The sequence below is a fragment of the Ammospiza nelsoni genome, chromosome 18, assembly GCF_027579445.1.
Source record: "Ammospiza nelsoni isolate bAmmNel1 chromosome 18, bAmmNel1.pri, whole genome shotgun sequence".
NCBI lineage: Eukaryota > Metazoa > Chordata > Aves > Passeriformes > Passerellidae > Ammospiza > Ammospiza nelsoni.
Genome location: NC_080650.1, coordinates 8,883,337 through 8,907,028, shown reverse-complemented (window position 1 = coordinate 8,907,028; position 23,692 = coordinate 8,883,337). Strand labels below are relative to the sequence as shown.

The 23,692-nt window shown below is 46.0% G+C and overlaps 1 protein-coding gene across 1 annotated transcript in view; it reads right to left on the bottom strand.

The window, feature by feature from the left end:
• The window catches only part of MED13L (mediator complex subunit 13L), a 166,451-nt gene that overhangs the window by 7,289 nt on the left and 135,470 nt on the right, over positions 1-23,692 (bottom strand). Inside the window, exons 15-27 of the mRNA XM_059485067.1 lie at positions 20,998-21,218; positions 17,732-17,937; positions 14,528-15,474; positions 13,696-13,875; positions 11,844-12,067; positions 11,086-11,278; positions 10,230-10,677; positions 8,736-8,955; positions 6,237-6,425; positions 4,630-4,853; positions 4,041-4,183; positions 2,710-2,868; positions 1,311-1,487 (exon numbers count right to left, since the gene is read on the bottom strand). Of these exons, the coding sequence (XP_059341050.1) occupies positions 1,311-1,487; positions 2,710-2,868; positions 4,041-4,183; positions 4,630-4,853; positions 6,237-6,425; positions 8,736-8,955; positions 10,230-10,677; positions 11,086-11,278; positions 11,844-12,067; positions 13,696-13,875; positions 14,528-15,474; positions 17,732-17,937; positions 20,998-21,218 (3,531 nt within the window). The remainder of the gene's footprint in view (positions 1-1,310; positions 1,488-2,709; positions 2,869-4,040; positions 4,184-4,629; positions 4,854-6,236; positions 6,426-8,735; positions 8,956-10,229; positions 10,678-11,085; positions 11,279-11,843; positions 12,068-13,695; positions 13,876-14,527; positions 15,475-17,731; positions 17,938-20,997; positions 21,219-23,692) is intronic.

Genomic DNA, 23,692 nt, shown 5'->3' with positions numbered 1-23,692 from the left:
ACAATATGGTTTACAGGGTTTTTCTTATCCAGATTTCTCAGCAGGTGAAGAAATCCAAGTGTATGCTGCCATTTAAAGTACATTTTAGTGGGCAGACACGTACAGTGGGAGTTGTCTGAATTACCTGCATTAATTAGAATTGTAACCAAATTTATACTAAAACACAAAGCTCTAAATAGAAGTAATGCATCCTACATATAATAAACAATACATAACAATTTCTCTTGAAAAATATTAATTTACTCAATTTAAAATGGAAAATTATGTGTGTCCTGAACTAATTTCACCTAAAACCTCAGTATTGAAACAGGCAGGTGGTTGTTTTCCTTCATCTCCCAAAGAGAACCTCTGGATTGCTGGAGCAATGTTATGACTGAAGTTTATTAACTTGTGTCCTACAGCCTCAGTAAACAAACCAGAGCTAATATCATGCTCTGTTTGGCCCCTAGAGCAGAAATGAGCTGGCTAATGGCAGCAGGAAGCAGCTTAATCATTAAGTAGAGCAGAGTTAAGAAAATTAAATTTAACACCATTTTGGAAAAGGCCATTCTTGTACCTGACTCTAATTAACATCTGCAGCACCAACGGGCAGGTTAATGCAGGTTAATGTCTGTCATGCTTGGGAGGGATCCCAGTGCCTCCTGGGACAGGGATTGAGAGGGACAACTTCCCTTCAGAGGCCCTGGGACATTCCAGGAGGGACAGATCAAAGCCTTAAAAGCAGTTGCCTGCCTTTGTCTCCAGCCCAACTGCCCTCCTCATTAATACAGCCACTGTACATGTTTGTAGCTACTCTTGGTTTAAATTGCTTTGCACTCATTTAAAGGATCTGGAACAAAGCAGGAAAATGCTTATTTGGATATAAAGCATTAACCAGAGTCTTGCTGACTCAAACTGCAGGTTCAGTGTAAAAGCACTCTGGGGGCATCAGGAAATCTCAGGTTGGGATATTTTCCCTACTCAACCACAAGTGCCTCCTTTGTGTCAGCTCTGCACACAACAGGGCACGATGTGAAGCACGATTGGAAATCAGTGGCTGGCCTGAGCAAGTTACAACAAGACAAAGCACATTCTGGTCTGTGCCACTTGGTACACTGGCTGGTCCTTGTCCCTTCTGGAATAAACCAGTGTGACTCCAAAATACACTTAGGGAGAGCACAGAGTCTCCCCCTGTAGCTAAACCCCTGCATGGTTCCTTGTTGGGGTGCTGTGGGGTCTGTGCAGAACCCCAGCTCCCCTGGGGTTCATTCCTGCCCAGCTCAGCTCTGCTGATGCCCTGGAAAGGCCCCAGGGGATCTCCCCTCACTCACCGTTGGTGGGGCTGAAGCCATCCTCGTTGGGGTAATTTGCAGGTGCCACCTGGATGGTGGCAGAGGTGGGGAACACCAGGATGTGTGTGCAGGAGGCGTCCTGGGGGGTGTTGAGCTGGGACGACTGCAGGTTCAGCGCCGTGCTGCGCCCAAACACCGAGCCCATCGTCACCGCGTCTGTGGGGACAGACACAAGGGCACAGGTGTCACTGCATCACCTCCCAAACACGTGTCCAGGGACACCTCTGCCATCCCACCCGCTCTGCAAATGCACAGACACAGCTGAAGGGCCTTATCTTCAAAAGATTACATTGCTGCATAAGCTTGACATTAAGATCACCAGCCCCGCCTCTCCTGTCATTCTGCTGGCCTTTAATCAAATATTTACTTGTTAAATGAGCAAGTTAAATTGATTTTTCGCACACATCTCTGTAGAATTATGAAATACACCCCACTTTGGTCAATATGAACACAAACACAAAAATAAAGCTGCGCAACAATAAAATTTCTCTCTCCTCCTGCTCTATTCTTCTCAATTACCCACCTACAATTAACTTGGAAGGTGCAAATACTCAATGCAGAGACACATTCTTTGGCAGTATTTAGTCAGCACCTTCAATTTTAACCTAATTTTTGCTTGCTGTTGACCTCATTATGTGTCAGGATCTAAAGGAAAAAAAATCTGTTGAAGGATTTGGGTCTTTCTTTGTGTTTTACTGTGATATGAAAAAAGCCTCATTTGCCATCTGTTTTCTCACATTACAAAATCTCTGCTTTGAAAATATTCAACGTGATAAGTAATTTTCAAGCTCAATTAATTCTGCTCTGTATTAGTCTTTTCTTTCTAAACTTAAAAAACCCCAGAGTGGTTTGTAAGGATATGTTAAGGATGTGTCACCACATACATTAAAAAGTACATGCTTGGGTAAAACAACAAAGAGAACCTCAGCATTAAATTTCACTTTAACTTAAGCCCATGGACTGCTGCTAGTAAGTGAACTCTCTAAATAACTTCAGCATGTGAGAAGGCTAATGGGCTTATTCTAATTCCCATTTCCACAGGCTCCTACTCATTCCCACTGCAGCTCCTCCAGGCTCGAGGCTGTCTGTGACACCACCTGCAGCCCATGGGAACTGGGCTGCCTGAGCCCATGGGCTCCTCAGGGAACAGATCAGCACTTTGGCAGCGGCCTACAGTCACCTTCCCTCAGGAGACTGCTCTCCTCACATAACATGTCTCCATGGTATTTTGGGGAATTCTGCTGGCTCAACCTATTTTCTGCCACACGTAGCCATCATAGTCAAGTTCTTCACAGAAATCCCAAGATGAATGTGCCTAAGTGGGAAATGTGATAAAAGAACAGTTTTTCTGGCATTGCCAGAGTTGGCTAAAACATACCTGGCATCACCACAAATGATCCCTGTGGCTCCATGGCAACGAGGCAGGCACTGAGGATGGAGGGGGAATCTGCTGCAGAGATGCCACACATGCGGCAAACCTCCTTCAGCTGTTTGCTGATTGTCTGCAGGGAGCACTCCCCGAGCAGGATACTCCAGTCTGCAAGGGAAAACATCATGGGAGCACAGAGCTGATGCAGAGCAAGCACCCACCTGGAAACAGCAAAACTTTCCCAACACTTGGCATCTCCCTAATCCCAAACTCTCCAGGACTGACTCCTGTGCACACGAGGGGCCTGGCCCTGCAAACTGAGTGAGTTCCTGGGTCATGTTGTTATTCCATGGCAGTCTGCTGGCTTTCCTTTGTTCAATACATTTATTCCAAAGACATTTTTGTTTGCTTAGTGATGTTTAAGTTGAGGAACCACAGCTGAATCCTGTCCCTATTTCTGTGTCAGGATAACTTCATTCACAACTTTCTCTAACCTCTGATAAGGCCCCCAACATCCCTTGGAAGGACAGTGTGCAAATCCTGCACAACACGAGGGAGTAGCATCAGACCCAGGGCACAAGCAAGGGAAGGTTTATGGAAACCAATACAGGAATTCAGTGCCAGGGCAGGACTGCAGCCAGCTCTCCTGTAATCCATGCTGTCATGGCCCAGGAAATTCCAGTTTGGAGGATCCTGATGATTTCTCTGCCAGGTACTTTACACTCAGATCCACTTGCTCAAGTGGGCATCACTATCAAGACAACAATGGGGACAAAGGGAGAGAAAGGGCTTCAGCAGCTCTGGTGTTGATTATAAACTCCTAAGGAGCCCTGCCTGAGAAGCCTGGATATGTGGCTTCCCATCCATGTTTGCCCTCACTCAACTCTGGCAAAATAAACAACAGTCTACCCTGTCTGTGATAGAATTTGGCACACCTTGTTTACCTTTTGTAAGATCATGGTTCTAGGACCAGAGACAGGACTTGGAAAGGTTAAGCCAAATTCACCCCATCTAACGCCACTGTGTGATGGCAGAGTCTCAGCAAGTCTGCAGGTGATGCAAAACTAAGAGCAATGGCTGAGTCCCCACCCCTGGAAGTGTTCAAAAGCTGTGTGGATGTGGCACTTGGGGACATGGATCAGTGATGGCTCCAGCAGTACTGTGGGACAGTTGGACTTGATGAGCTGAGAGGGCTTTTCCAACTTAAATAATTCTGTGGTTAGGTGATTATCACTCTCAATTTTGACAGGTTTGTCATCAGGTCAGAGCCACCCTGCCTTGTACCCTGGGTCCCTGTCCCACTGCACACCCTGGGAGTGGCAGCCCTGACAACTGCACACCTTTCAGCTCCCCGTGGCCCAGGCGGCCCAGGCGGCCGATGACGACTCTCCAGGGCAGGGATGTCATCTGGACAATGCCAATGCACCACTCCCAGAGCTTCTGCAGCCCGATCTTCCGGGCAGACAGCTTGCTCCTCCTTGACCTGCAGGGGAAGGAATTAAACACAAGAGTGAGAGGACAATCAAGGACAATATTCAGATTTCTGTTCTCTCTAATTATGTCACAGTTTACCACCTACAGAGTTCTGGGCAGTCCCTAACTTACCTTTTACTACTACTAACAAGAAAAACTATGTGTCTGCTTTCAACACTGTTACTGCAGTGCCATCAAACTGCTGAGCAACACACCAGGTGTTCCTCAAGGTAAGAATTGTAAGCAAAAATATTTTAAAACAAATTGGCAAACAAATGTAAGTCAGTCACTTTTCCCTGTGCAGATCTGAAAATCTGGAAGTGCCAACTGAAATGTTCTCACTGTAACACCAGCATGATTTCCTGAGCAGGAAAGGGGATGGAAGGGATGTGCAAGGAGCTGGTGAGGGATGACTCCAGCCATGGATCCATGGCAGAAGGCAGGGGCAGGGGGTACCTGCTGGGCAGGTCGATGTTGACAATGCAGGTCTCCAGCAGCTCCCCGTGCAGGTCGGTGCAGGACGCCAGGAGCCAGCGCTGGTCGTGGGACAGGCAGTACCCCACAAAGAGCACGTTGTATTTCTGACTGGCCTCTCCAAATGTCTCTCCCAGCTCTGTCTGCTTGTCTTTGATGGGGGCCAGGATGAAAGGAGGTGAGTACAGCTGGATTGGGCTGGGCCTCTGCAAAAGAGTCAGCACAACCATCAGGGGATACATCAGAAACTACTGAACACAAGGAACACACACACACACACTGGCAGCGAGTACAGAGACAGGCAAGTGTGAAACAATGAGTAAATTCAAAGCATTCCTAGTCAGGAGGGAGATTGGGAAAAGGGGGGCTATAGACAATTCACTGCTGCCAGTTAAAGCTGATGTGTTCAAACCTTATCTAAAGATTTCTTTTTATGTACAGGTAACCCAGGATATGAAAGCAGTCTTTGGACCAGTCCCTGACACAGGCAGGAGTTTAAACCCCCTCAGCTGTCAGATCCCCCTGTCCCTTAATCATCTTTAGACCCTTGGCTAGATTTGCCCCAGTGTACCCAGATTTCTTGTTCTGAGGAGCCCAGAAGGGAGGAGGACAAGCACCTCCCTGGCTGGGCTGCAGCACCTTCCCAAGGCAGCCCAACTGCTGCTCCTTGGGTCATCCATCAATTCCAACAGCACCTCCAGGTCATCTTCTGCAGAGCTGCTTCCCACATGGGCACCCCAAACCCATCTTTGCCTTGGAACTCCTCTCTGGAGAACACATAGGAAGGGCCTCACCAGACATTTCATAATTAAAAAACAGTCAGGGTATTTTCTTAATTCTTCAGCAAAGTTTGGGAGTCTGCAGTGCAGACTGAGAGAAAATGTATAAAATGCAATAAACAGGGATTAATTAAATGCAATAAGTAAATGCCAATAGGTTTGGCTTTACAAGTAGGTTTTTAAACTCTCCCAAGTAGCTCTTTATGCCAAGGTAAATGTTTAAGTGTTTTGCTGGTCCATTAGATCTAAATAAAATATTCATAGTTATCTTTCAAAGAATGCAAAACATTCATAGAAAGTAGGATGGATTATTCTTCCTTTGAAATCCCTGAGATTTCAGAAACAGGGCTTTAATATTTAGTTTAAAATAGATAAAAGATAAGCCCATTGAAGAGGGGGATTTCTCCATTACCTCAGGGAATTAATATAACATCTGCAATTAGGCACAGGAACTTATTTCATATATATGCATATAGATGTGAATAGAAATAAAGGTTGGGTTTAAACTCTGGTTGGAGCACTATAGACTGAAACCACAAAATGACTCAGAATCCCAACTAACTATGTTCATTTTCTCTTCTTTCACACTTTAACCTTTTACTTTATGAAGCTTAAAATGTTGCAAGTTAGCCTAATGTTTTTGTTACTATTTTCTATTCCATATTAGCTTGCCTTTTCCCTTTGCATCATCATTGTCTTCTATATCTTGAAAAAAAATCCCCCAACAAGTATTTTCTCTACTCTTTGATATTAGAGGAAAGTGGTTACAGTTCATTAACAGACTTTGATTTTCTTGCCACCAATACCAACCTCAGGGTTTTTGAGGGTCATCTCAATGCTGGCAGCTGGCCCAAAGCCTGTGAGGGACTTGATGTGGATCTGTGTGGGCAGGGGCCTCCTGCACTGGCAGTACACAGAGAATGCCAGAGACTTCAAGTGCTGAATGTAGAAAACCTGTTCATCCTTCATTGTCTGCAGCATGTACTGGCAAGGCACAATCTGTGGAATTCAGACACACAATAAAACAGGGCTGAGAGGCTTCCAGGAGCTGCTCATTAATATCCAACCAGATCCACACAGTCATTAGTCACCAAACACCCAGCACACTTTGGGATGCTCCACAATTTGCATGACAGGTCCCTTGGCAGGAGTGGCTGCAGCAGACAGGGGCTGCATTCTCTGGGACAAAACTGCTTCCATCACAATGAGAGTGAATTTTAATCCATAAAACCAAAACACTTGTATTCAAACACCCTGAATTTTTTACAAGTGTTTTTCTGGGCAACATCTTCCCTTGCAGGTGGTCAGAACCACACAGTCCCTGAACATTGTGTTCAGGCAGGTTTGGCTGCCTGGCTCATGGTCAGGAATTGTTTGCTGTCCTTGTGGGAATTGGCTCTATGGTATCATCTTTACACAGGGGTGTAGAGGGCACAATTAAGATTCTGTTACAATGATTTGTGTGGTTGTTTCCCCTTTTCAATTTAGTTCCCAGTGGAAGCTCAGCAACCTCAGCTGCTGCTCTGTTTCATTTGTTTCAGAAAGTCAAGGGAAGCAGCCCACAAGGTTTCAACCAACAAGAACCAGAGCTACAGGGAGATTTGCCTGGGAGATGAGTTTGGGGGTTAAGACCCAACTACACAACAAGAGCAGGAATGAGAAATGGCACAACACTCCTTCAGAAGGAAACAAAGCATGACAAAATCCCAGTTTTCAGATCAAACCTATTTTAAAATTAGAATTAAATCCCTGTAACCTTACTGTTTTCATCTACTGTTTTTATTGTACAAGTCCTACTTGTGGCTGTTAAAGTCTTTCCTTTTACAGTGAGATTTTTGGAGCAGAAGCTGTCAATATAAAACATTTACATGTTGCCAGCACTATGAGACCCAAACCGATTCTTTTCAACAAATATTTTCAGTAGTAATAAAACTTAAGTGTCACAAAACTTTAACTACTTTATGGTTCTCGCTTGAACCTTCAGAACCCTGGCAGCACATTTTGCTTACTAAATGTGCCTGTGTGTTTTTAAAAGCCAGCTTTACCCAAGGATTTCAGGAGCTGGGCTTTCCCCCTCTGTAGAGGAGTGGTAATAAAGCTGCAAACATTTGGGTTTGATTTATTTTGAAGTAACTGCATGTTGTGTGTGCTGTGGTACAGCTGTGAGGATACAGTGCTGGAACTGGATCATGTTTCCCTTGACTTAGAGAAAATTGCTGTTTTGACTTCAACTGGCAAAATGTATTTTGGGGAACAAACAGTGAATGTGGAAACAAACAGCACTGAGAAAAAGGGTCAGTGTGCCACAGCCTCAGCTCCAATGGCAGTGCAGAGGTTACACAGTTCTTGTGTGCCAGACACTGTGGTGTCAGTGGCTGCTTTGGTTTTAGTGTCTCCAGGTCTGGATCAATCAGTTGCCTGCAGCCTAACAAGATGAAGTTGTGGATCTGATTTTCATCTCATTCCCAAGCCTAAAATATTTTGGTGACAGTTTCCCCCATCCTTTGAGGGACAATGAGGTCAAAACTATCATAAACAACAGTTTTCCATGGCCAGCTTGAGACACCACAAGAACTTTCCACTTTTATTTTTTTTTAAACTAATTTGAAATACCTTTAAACCAAGGTGAGCAAATGTGGATAAGGTGCACAGAAATCCTTCCCACACTGTTCCTGCCTGTGGCCTCTGGGCTCCCAATCCCCCCACATTTATTGAGGCTCAGCCTCTGTGACAGGAGGCCTGGCAAAACGCAGCCAGTCTGGGCAAGAGGCCAAGAGCTGCCTCTGGCTGCACAAATTAAATTCTTCAGCAATTCCATAGTAAGTAACTGTTTTTATATGCCAAGTTACATGGTAAATTATTTTTAAGAAGCAGATAATAACAATACAATAGTTATATTATACATTAAATGTCTGGTTTCACGTACTTCTTTTGGATTAAATAGTATAAATCAAGGGAATATAAACAGCAAACAACTCAACATGTAAAGTAATCAAAGGAGCAACTGGCCAGTTTTGGCAATGGCAACTCAAGTTACAACTTAAATAATTGAAACCCCTCTCCAGGAAGCATCGAGCAGCCAGGATTGCTGGGACCACGGGACAGAGTCGATGCAGGGATACTGCGGCTGCTCTAATTAATTTCCTCATCAACACAAACACAAGGGGGTTGTTTTAATGTACAGCCTTGCACTGTCAACAAAATAATTTGTAAATGCCACCTACATTTCATGCATTATCTCTCATTTATCTCTTTCAGCACAGTGTCCATATCATGGGTGTGCTGTGACACAGAGGAAGGCAGAATTACCTGGAGAATGAAAGAATTCCTCATATTCTCAGGCAAGTTGTCCAACATTTCTGTGTAGCATCTCATGAGGCTCAGGAGCCAGAAGTTGGTGGAGGCAGACTCCTCGTCGGCAGTGTAGGTGAAGGGGTCCACCATGTAGATGACCACAGCAGGGGGGTAGGCGTTGCTGTCGGCAGCGTCCGGCTCCGTGGGGATCCCGATCCGCTCCCGCTCCGACGTGCTGGGGACAGAGCCACACGTCAGTACTGCTTGTGTTGGGGCCAGGGGGAAGGAAAGCACAAGCAATTCTGACATCCAAAAGCAAAACTAAAACCCATGAGGACAGGCATTGAGATGAGTTGTACTCACAGCAGCTCCTAACCCGAAATACCTGGGGCTAATCAGGCACTAAAGGTACCCTACAGTCTGACAGCATCTCACTGAATTAAATCAGACCACATTATACCTGAAGAATATGGAAAAGTTGACTCCTCAGCTGTGTGTCTGGGTTTTGGTGCAGTTCAGAGTTTGCTTTTGGGAGAGGTGGAAGGGGAAGAGTAGGAGTTTAGAAGTATCAAAGCAATTCATGGAGCCTGGGGTCGTGCTCAGGTCCAGGGAATGCTCCAACGGCAACAGAACGAGCAATTGAGAATTTCTTACTTGGTAAAATGCTCCTCCCATGCCTCAGCCAGGAGAGCAAGGCTCAACATCTGTAAGCGATCAAAGCAGCTCAGCCTCTGTCAGAAGCCCCTGCAGCTGCTCAAAGGGTGTTTTGCACAGATCAGGGAACAGATGTCTCAAGGACAAGCCCAGCTACAGCAGGATGTGGGCATTTCCCTCTCTGTAATACACACCAGGACCATCAGCAATGTGCATTATTGTAAGAGTAATGAAAAACATGCTGCCTCAGGAAGTTACTTACATACAATGCTAAAAAACCCTTTTCTTAATTTTTATGTGATGGATGGCTATTCATAATGAAGTCTTTAAAAAAGTTGTGCTGCCCAAATGTATTTTAAAGTAACAGGGCTACAGTTGTATCTCCTGACCTTACAGTGTGCCTGCTTGCAAAACAACACCTGCAATGCAAAAAAATTAGGAAAAAAATAAATCCATGGCTTGCATTTTGCATCTGTTAATGTTGCATGTGTGATGGAGCAAGAGGCCCTCAGCTCCATGGGGTACCTGCAAGTGCCAAGCCACAGGTGAAGCACACCCCATGTGCTCCTGATGATGCAAGGACAGGGCAGGTGGAGGGTCCTAAGGCAGCTCCACATCCATGCAGCTCAATCAGGCTGGGATTCTTGTGATGGAAAAGGGGAGGGTGTTTTTTCCAGCTTGCCTTTGTCAGTGACTGCTTCACACAGGAACAGGCCCTGCTCTGCTCCACCTGCTCGGCTGTGCTGCACCTGTCAGAGGGGCCTCTCCTTTGAAGGGTTTCCCTAAGGCTTAGAGGCTGTGTGAGCACAGGACAGGGGATTAGTGAGCAGCACTCTGGCCCATGTGAGCGCTTACCCCTCCTGTCCCTCTTGCTGCTGCTGTGGCAGGTTGGGGCCCGGCTCGGTGTCCGCCCCAGGGCCCGCGCTGCCCTGCGAGCGCTCGGCGGAGCCTCCGGCGGCGCTGCTGCTCTGCCCCGAGCCGGCATTGCCGCTGAAGCCCGGCGTGGAGGAGGCGCCCATCTGGCTGGCGCCGGGCGTGGCAGAGGACGCTGACAGCTGTGGCACCGAGGAGCCCGAGGAGGACGCGCTGCCCGCCGGAAGGCTCGTGGTGCCCGCGCTGGGCGTGGAGCTGAAGGAGCTGCCCGTGGCAGGGGCCCCAGCGGCGGCCGAGAGACACGAGGAGGAGCTGGAGGGAGCGGGCCCCGAGCTCCCGGGAGCTGCCTGCGGCTGGCTCGGAGCCGGCGTTTGGTACTTGGGGGGCAGCAGAAGGCTGCTGTCCAGCTGCAGGGTGGCCAAGTAAGGTGCTGGAATGGCATGGAAAGAGGGATTAATGACAGTCAGATCAAAGGAACCTGCATCAGCCTGCAAATCGGATGACGTTCCCTGCACTTTTACAACATTCTAAGTGTACACAAATGCCGAGAGAATTGAATCTCTATGACCAATGTTTGCTTTGGAATCCATTTCTCAGGGTGTCAGTTCAAAGTCATATGAATCAATTGTCTTTAAAACCAGGACTGACTTTGCAGGGCTTTGTGACTTTAAACTGGTACTGACACCTTCTGCTCTCTGGCCAAACTGTGTAAATACAAATACAAAGCCTTGTAACATCTTTTTAATTTTTAAACAGACCATAATCTGCACCTTTAGCAAACTCTCCCTGGGTTTGCAGATGCCCCTGGCAGTGCCCAGAGCCGTGGGGTGTCACTCACCGAGGTGATGGCGGCAGACCTGCGCGTAGAGCTTGAGCCTGGAATGATTGTCACAGTCCTCGGAGCCCCAGGGCTGGCTGAACCACTCGCTCACCAGCTCGTCCGTCAGCTTCTGCGCCACGCTCTTGCCCACCCGCATGATCCCGTCCCGCAGCACTTTGCAGATGGGCTTGTGCTGCCCAAGTCTGCACATCTGCCAGGGGAGGGAAGCACAAATGCCTGTAAGGAAATGCCAGCCACCCCAGGATGTTACAGAGACTGGTTTGGGGCTTAAGCCCCTCATTCTCAACACACAGCTAGGGGCTTCCTAATAAATATCTAAAAAAATAAGGTTATATTTATCTCTTGGCTTGAACTGCACTCACAGCAAAACTAAGGAATCTGACATATTGGGGAGTACATGCTAAAGAAATAAATGCTTTTATCCCCAGCCTAGCAACTGTGAGAAACCAACAGCTTCTTTAATGTGCTCCTTGCTCTTTAGGCTTGGTTGGGCCATCACTGGGAAGGTGCAGCTCTATTAATGCTGCTAGGAAGAGCAGACAGCAACAAACACTCCAAAATGCCCAGAGAATCCCAGTGTCACTCAGAAAGCATTTGTGGACTCTGAAAGTGCAGAAATCCCTCAAAATGAAAAAAACCAAACCCTTATTCTAATAGTTGTTACTTTAAAGCCCATAGATTTCTCCCAGTGGACATGCACTGGAACAGCAATGACACTTAAGAAGCAATAATTCAGTGTGGTCCCTCTTTCCAACCTCGTATACAGCACTCAAGTCCCTGAAGAAAGTTTTGGCTCCGTCGAGCAAGGCCTCATTTTCCGGACACACCACGATGTAGGCGACATCCCGGTGGCCCCCGTAGGGGTCCAGCAGGAGCCTCTCCCAGAAGGGCAGGGAGAAGGGAGAGATTGTCAGGAAGTCCTTGTCATAGCCCACCAGCAGCGTCGGGATCGGGAGAGGCTCAGGAGATTCCTCAGAGCCTTCAGAGGAGAAAAAACAAACAAAGAAAAAATGTTAAAATATCTGGGTTAACTGCAGTGGGTCTCTGATGGCCCAGGAAGTGGGTTCTTTTACAGGAATACTGGAAATCACTCATCCCTTGCTGTTCTGAGTGTCCTGCATGTTTATCTACAAGGAGTAGAAATGGTTATCAAGGGTGTGCCATGCCTGATAAACCACATGCTCCCAGCCTTTCTTCTTGGAAAAGATATTTAATAAAGGAGAGGAAAGATTTATATCATACTTAAGAAATGTCATATAATCAAAGTTGTTGGCCGAAGCAGAGGGAGCTGATCCAAGCACCACTTAAACTTTCCTAGAAAGCTGCAATAAAACATCTCCCAGTGCACTCTAAGCTCATGTACTGCCCTTCCCAAGGCTTCATCTCCTGGTTTTCCTTTGTCATATCTATAACCATAGCCATGGAGTTCCTGTTCAGTCACAAGTAATAACAGGAACACACAAAATGTGACCTTACAGCTCTTCATCCACCTCCACCTGGTTGTGCAAAATTACTGAGGCTTACAGAAATTCATTCCCAGGTATATAATACTACACAAAGTTATAATTCTAAAAATTGCCTCCTGCTCTTCTCCATAGGATGTGCTCCAAGCACTGCTGTCCCCACAGAGAGGATTATTACCCTGTGTAACAGGGTGTCTCCCAGATACTGCCTCAGTAGAAGAAATATTGCTGAAAATGTCAAGCTAAAATATACCCAGTAGTTCTTGCAGAATATAATTCAACTTTATTAAAAAGTCAGCATCCAGTAAAATTCACTGACTTTCCATCAAAGGTTCTGCTCTGCACTCTATGGGAATTTTGGTGCTATTCTCTGGTAACAATTGGCAAATCCTAACTCTTCAAATTACAAATGCTGGGAAAACTATTAGAAGTGCTGCTGGTGGGGCACAGCAGCTTTAGACAGGAACTGGAGTTACCCCCAGTTGTCCCAGCCCCAAGGAAAGGAGCAATATATCAAATACCAATAGGGAGCAAAGTGTGGTGGAGCTAGTAGGAAAAACCTTAAACCAGACTGCACTGGTTAAGCTGAAATAAACTGCAGGCAAGAAATGTCAGTCGTTATTCTGTAAACCTACACACACAAAGTCTGGTTTGTTATTTTGCATTTTACAGAAGTGCCACTAACAGCCAGAAGATACTGAAAGCTTCTCATTAAGGCTACAGGAACCTGCATGGAGAAAGCACTCCCAGTTTTTCAAGATTTGCAGAGCTCACACAGAGCTCTGTTCCCATTATGATGTGGCTGATTTTGGCAGCTCCCTCTGCTCCCATTTTGTCTACACCAGGTTGCTTTGGTCTGACCTAACCCTGGTCTAACCCTGCTTTGGTCTGAGCCAGCCTCCCTTCAGGTGGGGAGCTGAGCCTCACCCTCAGTTTCTGCTCCCTGTACATGTGCATCACCTGGAGGGGTAAAATCTTCACCAGGGTGTCACAAAGGCCTTTTGAGGCACTTTAAATCTCTGTGAAGAAGCCCCCACCCCACAACACCAAGCTGTATGAACAGCCCCTTCCTATCATTTCCAGGACAAAGTGCCCATTTCTAGGAAGCTGCACTCTAGCTTGGCACAGAGCCCAGTGTAGGTACCATAGGTCCCCCGTCCTGCCATCTTATGGAATTGCTGCCAGGTGAGTGGTCCCTGCACGTGCTGGATGTTCTCCCAGGTCCTTCCTGTCCTCTTCTTCTGGATGGCATCCTGGAGAAAGGGCTGCAGGGAGAGCAGCATGCGCACCACGTCCTGGGAGGAGAGCATGCTGATGTCCAGCACTGCAAGGGACAAGGAGCAGCAATCACTTCAGGGAGGGACAGCAATCCCTCAGACACAGCAACAGCTTTTGTAGATTGTTCCTTGAATTGCTCTGCACACTGCCCATGGAATTTGGACACTTCTAATTAGGTGGATAGTACTCAATGTGCCATTTCATGGCATTTTCAAAAACACTGCTGTCACCACAGGCCTTTACACACACATTTCAGTATCAATGGTGTCCAGCTCAGGTCATAAGATGTCAGAGCTATATATCTTCAGTATGCAAACAAGTAATATTTAATTATGTTTTCCTCCCCCTTGGTACTTTTCCCCCCTTTCCCCCCCTTATTCAAACAGAGCAATTCTTTTCTGCTGACTGTTTATACCCTTCTCCAAAATCAAGAAGGACCCCTAATTTTCCCTCCCCCCAAATACCTGAATCTGCTTCAGATTTGTGAACTTCCACAGACTCATTTCCAATTTAGGCCACAAAGTCTGAAGACAACTAGATTATTGATACTTTAGATGTAATTTACAAGCTTTCAGATATCTACTTTATCTCTAGCATATTTTTAGTCCTGTCATTTCCCACATAAAGATGATGTGGGTCACAACTAAACAAATTTACAGAGGCCACAACGCATTCAAAAGGCTGAGCTGTGCATGTACCGTTGCTGTGAGGCCAGGAATGGACAGTGGCACTTCGGACAAGGGCTTCATCCACCTTGCCCCCCGTGGGGTTGTCCACGTACTGCCTGCCCTGCTCCAGGGCATTGAAACATTCCACCCAGGAGTCGTTGCTGTCAGCCTGCAGCCGGTCATAGCTCAGGTTGACACAGGGCAGCGTCTGGCGGTTGTTGGAGGCCATGTAATCCAGGCAGCTCAGCGAGGTGAAGGGCTGCGTGTGCTGGTTCTGCAGCAGCAGCAGGAGGCTCATGGGAGGCTCCTGGCTCCTCCTTGCTCCCTCTCCCATCTGCGAGATCAAGTTGCTCTGGCAGATCATCAGTCGCCTTTCTGCAGCCTGGCCGATGTCCGAGGTCTTGCCGAAAATATCCAGCTCGTCCTCGATGAAGAGCCCGGAGTTGTAGCCGAGCTTGCGGTTCATGATGGCGCTGAAGCCGCAGGTGCAGCGGTACTGATCCTCGTTGGAGGAGTCGGGGATGTAGAGCCCCACATCGGCGCCCTTGATGTTCATGTTGCAGGCGCAGATGCAGCAGCTGTCGAAGTTCCTGTCCTTGAAGATGTTGAGCACGGAGTCGGAGAGGATGAGGGTCACGTACAGGCTGTGCGCCTCCGGGATGGGCTGCACCGTGCCCGGCTCCACCGAGTTGAGCGGCCGCGTGGTGGAGGGGGTGGAGGCGGGGGAGCCCTGGTCCGTGCTGTCATACTTGACGGAGCCCTGGCCGCTGGCGGTGCCCCCGCCCCGGGGAGTCCTGGGCGTGCGCGGCGTGCGCGGCGTGGGCACCGAGAAGCGCGGCGTGGCCGGCGACGGCAGCACCCCCGCGCCGCTGTTGCTGGCGGGGGCCGCGCTGTTGAGCGTCACCGGCGTGCTCATCTGGGGCGTGCTCATCTGCAGGTAGTCCTGGTCCGCCAGGCTGCCCACGCTGGGCACGTTGCTGCAGGGGAGGGATGGGAACAGAGACCCGTTCTGTCAAAGCTCATTTTTAAATACATGGAGATAGTGGAACCTGGAGGGATTCACAGAAACTGCAGTAAAGAATACTCTGGCCATAACCTTGAGCCATGGCTCTCAGCAGAACTCAGAATTCTCACCACTGTTTCTTATCACTGTGATAAAATGTATTACTTCACTCTCTTAAAGATCATTCTTATGGCTTAAAACTCAAATGGTCTTGAGAACATTTTCTAGATAAATGATCAAGTTAAGATTTAGAATGTCTGCAACTTTTTTAGAGAAAAAAGAAAGAATAGTAGCTTTTATTTTAAACACTACTATCTGTAAAGAGATACAGATTAGTAGGAATGAAAGTACTTCAGAGAGATAGAAGTCTATTTTAGAAATGATCACTTGAAATGGCTGTCAAAAGTCATATGTGAGGCTTTGATACATGGTGTCACCTCACGGACACACTCTGTAGGTCTGATTCTATAAATTCAAATCCTCATTTTGGATTACACAGTCTATGGCACAATGGGATATGTTCCATTACAAACTCTCAGTCCAGTAAAGCTAAGAATTGTATTTTTGGGTTATCCCCATTCATGACTGAGTTTTATTACTCTGTTTTTGTCATTTCCTGCCAAATTCAAGTGACCACAGAACCATTTGTACATTCCCATGAGATCTGTCTTCTATCTGCAAGGACTCATTTCAATAAACAGGTAAAAAGGGACAAATCAAAGAAAAAGATCTTACTTTTTCTCTTTCCACATCACTTGTGACCTGCTTACTTTTCTTGTAATGTGTTAATTACATATGAGAACAAGGAAAGAGTGTAAGATCTTGATGGGTCTCTGGATAAGGAAGGGGAAACAGGATTTTTCCATATTTGTCCTCACAGTGTATTTTGTGTGTCATTGGAAAGAACTAGCATTTGAATGCCCACATATCATTAATGACTTGAAAAGGAAAACACTGAAGACCTCTTTCCTTACAGCCACTTTATTACCTTGAACTGATGTGTGTCCAACTCAGAACAGGAGAGGGGAAAATAATGAAGCAGGGTCTGAAGGAGTTGTGGAGCTGCAGCAGAGTGTGTGCCTCAGACTAATAAGAAAAGGTGACCTAGAAACCCTGATTGGCAATCACCACTCTGTCAGAAGCCTGCAGTAATAATCCTCACTCTAATTGGATTAGATTGAAAATGAAAGGGTTTTTTCCCCCAACAAATACCTGAAATTAATAACCAGCTCAAGCCTGGTGCATCAGTTACTATTATGAAAAAACCTGAGAATTAAATTGCTCCCTAGGCACTATATCAAGGGTTTACAATTTCTTCTTTGCAATTCTTTTGAGAACACTGAAGGACCCTTTGGGGCTGCAAAAGGACTGATTTAAAGGATTTACAGACTGATTTAAAGATACACACTGCTTCCTCTAGAAGTAAAGTAGTGCAGCAGGAGACCTTTGTACTGTTACTATGCTTTTTAAGAGGTTTTATTAATTTAATGGTGCAATTCTTGCTAGCTTTCAAAACCTCCAGCAATGAATTTCGTCCATAAACATTGCTAATTTCTGAGAACTGAGTGAGGAATCCAAGCTTTGAAAATGAATCAGTGGTTCCCTGTAGGTCACAGCACTCCCCTCTTTTGGTATCAGGAAGGGTGGGACAGGACAGGAATGGACCAACATCTGTCTGATCAGCAGCTCCCCACAGCCCCACTCAGGGACACCACAGGAGCTCAGAGGAGCTCCCATGAGAGCACAGACTGGGGAGCTCTCACAGGCCCACTCAACATTTCCAGAGCCTTCAGAATGGCAAATGGAATCACCAGGACCAGAGATCACCAGCTGGAGCTCAAAGTGACAGAAGGGAGCCTAGCTCGAGGCTGGACATGGAAATGGGACAGCAAAGATGTGATGGGTTCAGTGCATTCATTTTGTTCCCCAACACTTGTGGTTTCAGCTGAATTACAATTATTTCCCTGTATCAGAAATTACCATTAACTCAGGCACTGCATGTTCCTGTTCTTTTAAAAGCTCTGAGTGGACACACACTGTAACACCCCTGACTGCCAAAGCCAGGGTTAAATGTTCCTGCTCTCAGAACTGTTTTGATCTCAGTCAGTGACAAACCTAAAAGGTTTAAAATACATTTGCAGGCTAAAGCACTGTCAATACAAACAACCATTTTAGTTACCCAGCTTTAGGCATGGGCTTGACAGCCCCATTTCCTCCAAGGCTGTACTTACTTGTAGCCATCTCTGATGAAAGTGGCTGCAGGTGGCAATGGAAGTTGTTCAATTTTTGGAGGGACAGCCCAAGAAGGCCTGAAGATGCAGGCATCTGGAATCTTCAGAGGTAGGAGGCACTGGCTGGGCAGAATCTTCAGTGGAGCAAACAGTGAAGAGCCCACGAAAGGTTGAAATGATGGAACTTTGTGCACATACGAAAAATCCTGTAACACCAAGTGACCTTGGTTACAACAATGTGGTCAGGCTGCTCTTTAGATATTTCTTAAAATTAAAATCTATTGTACTGTTTGAACCCTCTACAATTACCTCTTTCCCCCAAAATGAACTATATTTATTCCTTCTACAAGGTATTCAAGAGTAGTTCCTTCAAGGAAACTCAGCTGAGGCTCCCTGTTATCCTGAGATGCTGCACAGCTTTATGGCAGGAGATTTCACAATTTCATCAGGCTCATTTCAGACAAGCTGTGCCTGAAACATGAGTAGTGCACTATGAAAATTTCACACTACCTAACTTTTAGCACCTCATTTAGGCACTTAAAAGGTTGATCTTTGCAAGTCTTCTGTACTGACAGTGAGGAGAGGCTGTCTCAGTGTGAGGAACCCTGAGGTGCCTTAAGGCAGCCTCTAAATAACCCCCACTGTGGGGGTTCACATCACTTTGGCAATAACTTTGTCAATCATTCCATGGAGTGTTAAATCCAAATATCTAAACAATCCAGCAAACACAGTATCAACTATCAATGAAGTTCAGCCCAGCTGGGCTTGCAGTGACTGTCACATTTGCTTGCAGAGAGTGATGACAAGAACTTCAGCCAGAGTTTCTAGAGCTATTCCAGCTCTTTCAGGAGAACAGAATTAGTCCTCTTGAGGCACTACTGCAAAGTAAAAATCAGCATGAAAACAGTAACAGCAGTCTCAGTATTTAACATCTCATTAGAGCTTTGCATTTTTTCCCTTGCACCTTGTCAAGCATTGAGGGATGAGGAATGTGTGGATTTCTATCTCCAGCTGCTGAATGCTCAGCACAAGGAATCTGCTTCCATGTTCTCAGGATGATCAGCAATGGGTTTAGTGCTTGTTTCCCCCACTGGTGTGTATGAGCAGGTGTGACACACACAGAAGCAAGTCAATTGTGCTGTTGGAAATGTTCTCAGGCAAAACTGAAGTATTTTAATACTCCTGTAATGGCTGTGAGGGAGATTAAAATATCTTTGGTATCAGTGACGCCCTGAAATCTGCTCCCACTCCAAAACCTTCAGCTCAACAAATTCCAAGACAGAATTTTCTTTTTCCCAGGCCCAAGTTTTCCTATTCTTGAATAAACAATTTACTGCACAAGCAGAAGAGAAAAACCAGCAAGGTCTGTGGCAAGGCAAAGTCTTACAAACCTTATAAAAAACCCTTATTTCAAACCCTTGTAGTGGCATAACAACTTGTGGATGCACCAGCTTAAGATGGGCAATGGAGACTGTCCTGCAGCACACACTGAGAAGGTGCCTCTTCCCAGTGTGCCTCCAAGTGAGAGCTCAGGGAGGGAGGGAGGAAGGAAGGAGAGATCTGGCAGTACCAAAGCAGACTTGCACCATGTCCTGATGTCCAGCTGGCTTCTGCCATCAGGAGGGACACTGGGAATTCCCTCCCACATCTGCAAAGTCCCTTTCTCCACAGAAGTGCTGGGACAAGCTCCCCAAAGCTCAGCCCTTGGCAGGGGAATGAGCTGGGAATTCTGGGGTCTGACTGGACACCCTGGACTGGCACCAAAACATGGCAGCACAACCCTGGAGTGCTGTCCCACACACTGTGCTGCTCCCTGGCAGGGACAGGGACTCCCTTCTCTCCCAGGGACAAAACTGAAAGCTCCTGTGGAAGAAGTCACCCTGTGGGACTTGCCACAGCCTCCCTTGCAGTCTGCCTGAGGGATGCTATTCCTGCTGGCAGGAAAATGTCCTGGCTGGCAGCTGAGCACATCATTGACACTGAACAGAGGCATCCATCAGTACCCTCACACCAACACACAGCCACTTCTTGTCCATGCAGCTGCAAGTGTGTCCCTGGCTCAGCAATGCAGACCCCTAAAAACCAGCCCTCAATCAATTCCAACTGGGCAAAAAGGAGAGGGAAGGAGGTGGTGCTGGGGACAGAGACAGCTGCTGAAATAGAAGGAAGGCTGTGGCACAGGAGGGACAAGTGGGTCTGAAGGAGAAGAATTAGGCTATACAATCAAAGGCTGGGGACAACCAAGAAACCAGAGTTAAAGTGGGCATCTCCCTTTTTATTCCCTGTGTAGAGAGCAGCTTGCTGCAAAACAACATGCTGTGCATTTCCTCACAAAAAGTGCATTTTTTTACTTAAAAAAAAACCCTCAGGCTGTATGCATGGAAATATGGCAACAGTACCTTCTGACAAAGGTGGCAAAAGGCAGCCCCAGAAGTTCAGTAATGCAGGACACACAGGCAGAATGATTTGTGCCCTGCTCTTACCCTGTGATGGAACAATGACACAACCAATGCATATCAGTGCTGATGCTGGGTCCCTCCATGGGATGCTATGGAGAAATGGCCACACTGGGATGTCACAGGAACCCAGAGTCCCCAGCTACAAACAGCTCTTTACTGAGACACTACAGGACTCGAGAGAGGAGGAACTAGGTGACATTACCTGACCTGTGTTATACAGAAAGTCAGATAAGAATGGTCCCATCTGGCCTTAAAACTTGTGAAGTAACATCAGCTGAAGAAGAAACAGAGCAAGTTCAACCCCTGGGCTTTCTCAGAGAGTTTCAACCCTAACCAAAAAAGGAACATTTCAGAGAGATAAAGGCAGCCTTTCTACATGCACCACTTTATCCCACAGTGTGCCAACCTGGCAGCAGGGAGGGGGGCACAGCAAAGGTGCCACAGAAAAATTATTTAAAGAAATACATCATTTAACAGCTACTTAGCCACAAGTGTGGGGTTTTCCACACATGGACATTCTTTCTGTTAGGCACAGGGCTCATTTCACAGACAATACTGTTTGTTTCCTGAGAACACCCAGAACCACTACAAACATAAAATTACAAAATGTCTACAGTTAAAATCAGAGAAACAACTAAAAAGCTCTTCTACTAGAAAAGAATATTTTTCCAGCTCCAGGCTAACAGGTTCTTTACACAGGTCCAGCTCACATTTGTTAGTTGCTACACACACTACATGGGACTTGTTTATAAAACTCAAAGTGTGCATAGAGGACTTTGTAAAAATCCCACATTTCTGGCATGTTACCTTAATTTCTTCAGGTTTAGGGCTACCTAATCCATCCTCCACCTCCATTTTAAACTCAGCCAGCTGTGTTGGAACCATGTTGACCATAGGACTCTCCATCATTCCCAAGGCAGTCACAGTCTCTGAACTTATTCCATCTTTGTAATTCATCACTGGGGAGAAGGCAGGGTGCTGTTCTAAAGAGGGTGGTGTTGGGAACATCCTTTGGAGATCTGCCACAGCTGAAGAGGATGAAATAACACAGTTAATCATTCAAATACAAATTCTCAAGGAAATTCAATAAAACAGAAGAGACAATTCAATGCTAGCTTTTATTTCATTAGTTAAAAACTAGCAAAGCTTCTCCAGACTTACTGAGGTTCTGACAGCAGTGTAAAGTGTAGGCCAAAAGTTAACTCCTAGGGATAAATTCCCCAAATTCCTGGGGATACTCTGCAAGGTTATTGTTCAGCAGAATCAACAACCTGGTAGATGGACAAACAAATGCAGAGTTTACCAGCAACTAATAAATCCTTCATAACTGGAGAGCTGAATTGGCATTAACACCAAGCTCACCCCAGGGACTGTTTCTAAGAAGCCACAGAGGAGTTTCCTCCCTTTGCCAGAGCTGACCTAGCCCTAAACCAGGAGGCCTTTGGAATTCATGTGTCCTGAGCTAGATTTCTCCACTCAGTCACTGTAGCCTTGTCTGGTCCATGGCAACACAAATCCTGCCACAAACACAGGCAGCTCTGCCCAGGGGCAGACTTCCAGGCATCCCCAAGTTCCAGTGCAAGAGAAGCCACAAAATTATCATTTTCCATCACAAAACATTAAGCCAGGAAGATCCCTAAATGACTTCTCAGGAAATGAACACAATGTAATAATACACTGTCTATTTTTCTTCTTTAAGCAGAACCAACCCCAACAGAGATACTCTATACAGTGTAATGCAATCAAACACAAATCATAGCAAAGTCTTGCATGTTCTCCTCCCAACTACAGCTTCCATATTTATTTTGTGTCACATTCAGCATAAATGGTCTCTTTTCCTGACTTAAATTAGGATAGATCCTCTCTGGACAAAACCATAAGTGGTTAACCACTGTAATTAGAGGAGGGTGAATTCCCACAAGTGTCTCCTCTTAGATACTTTTTTGGACAGATTTAACGCCCAATCTCATTTCCATACCCAAGCTGATGGGACACAAGGACACTCTTAGTAGCATCTGCAGCCTAAAGATTATGGAAAATTCATAAATTAATACACATGGGTTTCTGACTAGTCAACACTGTGTTGTAGAAATCCAAACAGGTAAGGAGAAGTACTGTTCTCAAAAACGAACAGAAAAAGGCAGAAATAAGAGATAGGATTAGAATTATCTATGGACTGTGAATACCTGCACTAACAGTACATTTGTGTAGGATGCTGCAGCCTCAGGATGTGTCTCCACTCTACCTTAACAGAGCCAGCCCTGCATGGGATGCTTTTGTGCTCAGAGATGACACAGCCAGGCTACTGAACTCTTTAGACAAAGGGATACCACTCAAATAGGGGCAGTTCTCTCAAAATGCAGTTCTGTTGGTGATAGCTGTCCCAGCTGAACCCAGTCCTTCACAATCTGGAGCAGCAGAGTAAACAATGGGCTATGAATTATTCCCACTCTGTCCATATTCTTTTTCCCCCACTCTTTCAGAATCTGAATTTAAAAGACCTTAGTCTTGTCCTGATACAGGATAAATTAAAGCTGAAAAAAAGTTCAGCAGAACAGAAGAAACTCTTTTCCACCAATATTAGTATGGAATACAAAGTTCAGGCTGGCAGCTGGATTGGCTCCCTCTGTTTCTCAGCAGAGAGAGGTGCTTTAGGCACTGGAAGGGGACAGGGAGGAAGGTGAAAATGGGAAGGTGAAAATGAAGGGTGGCCAGTAGGGATTTATGATGCTGTACAAGGCACTTCAGATCCCCACAGACACTGCTGTGCCTCCACAGCTGGTGGCAAGGCCACAGCTACAAGTGGAGTGTATCTGTTTAACTTCACACTACATCATTTTCTCACCTCCAGCTCACTCCACTTAGCAAAATTCTGCAGTGCAGATTCATAAAAAAGTTTAATTATAAAAAATCCCCCAACCCTACAGCAACAGGCAACTATCATCATTCATTTTCATGTGTGTCATGCTTGAAAAAGCTTTGCATATTTTAAAAAGCTATGGATCAACTAAACCTGTCAAAATCCAATCTCTGTATACTTCAGACTTCTACATTTGAGTAAATCAGCACAGCTTTTATGGGTCCATAAAACTCTGACTCATCTCCTTCAGACTGGTTTTTTTCTTTACCTCAATTTGTTCTCATTACCAGCTGAAGTTAATGAGAAGGTATTAAAGAATGATTTGCAGAGAGATTGGATTTCTGCTTATCGTGGCCACAGAAATCAAACACTCTTTCCTTCTCACCACAAAGTAATTTGTAATTTGATTTGTTACTATTGTACCAAAAATTCTCACCTTCCTCCTGTCCCACAAACACAGACACACTTCCCCTTCATCTCAAGAGAAATGCCACGTACACCAATAGAATCAGAGACCTGTTCAGGTCAGAAAAGCCCTCTGAGATCATCGACTCCAACCACTCCCAGCACTGCCAAGGCCCCACTGACCCATGTCCCCAAGTGCCACATCCACAGGGCTGGTAAATCCCTCCACAGATGGGG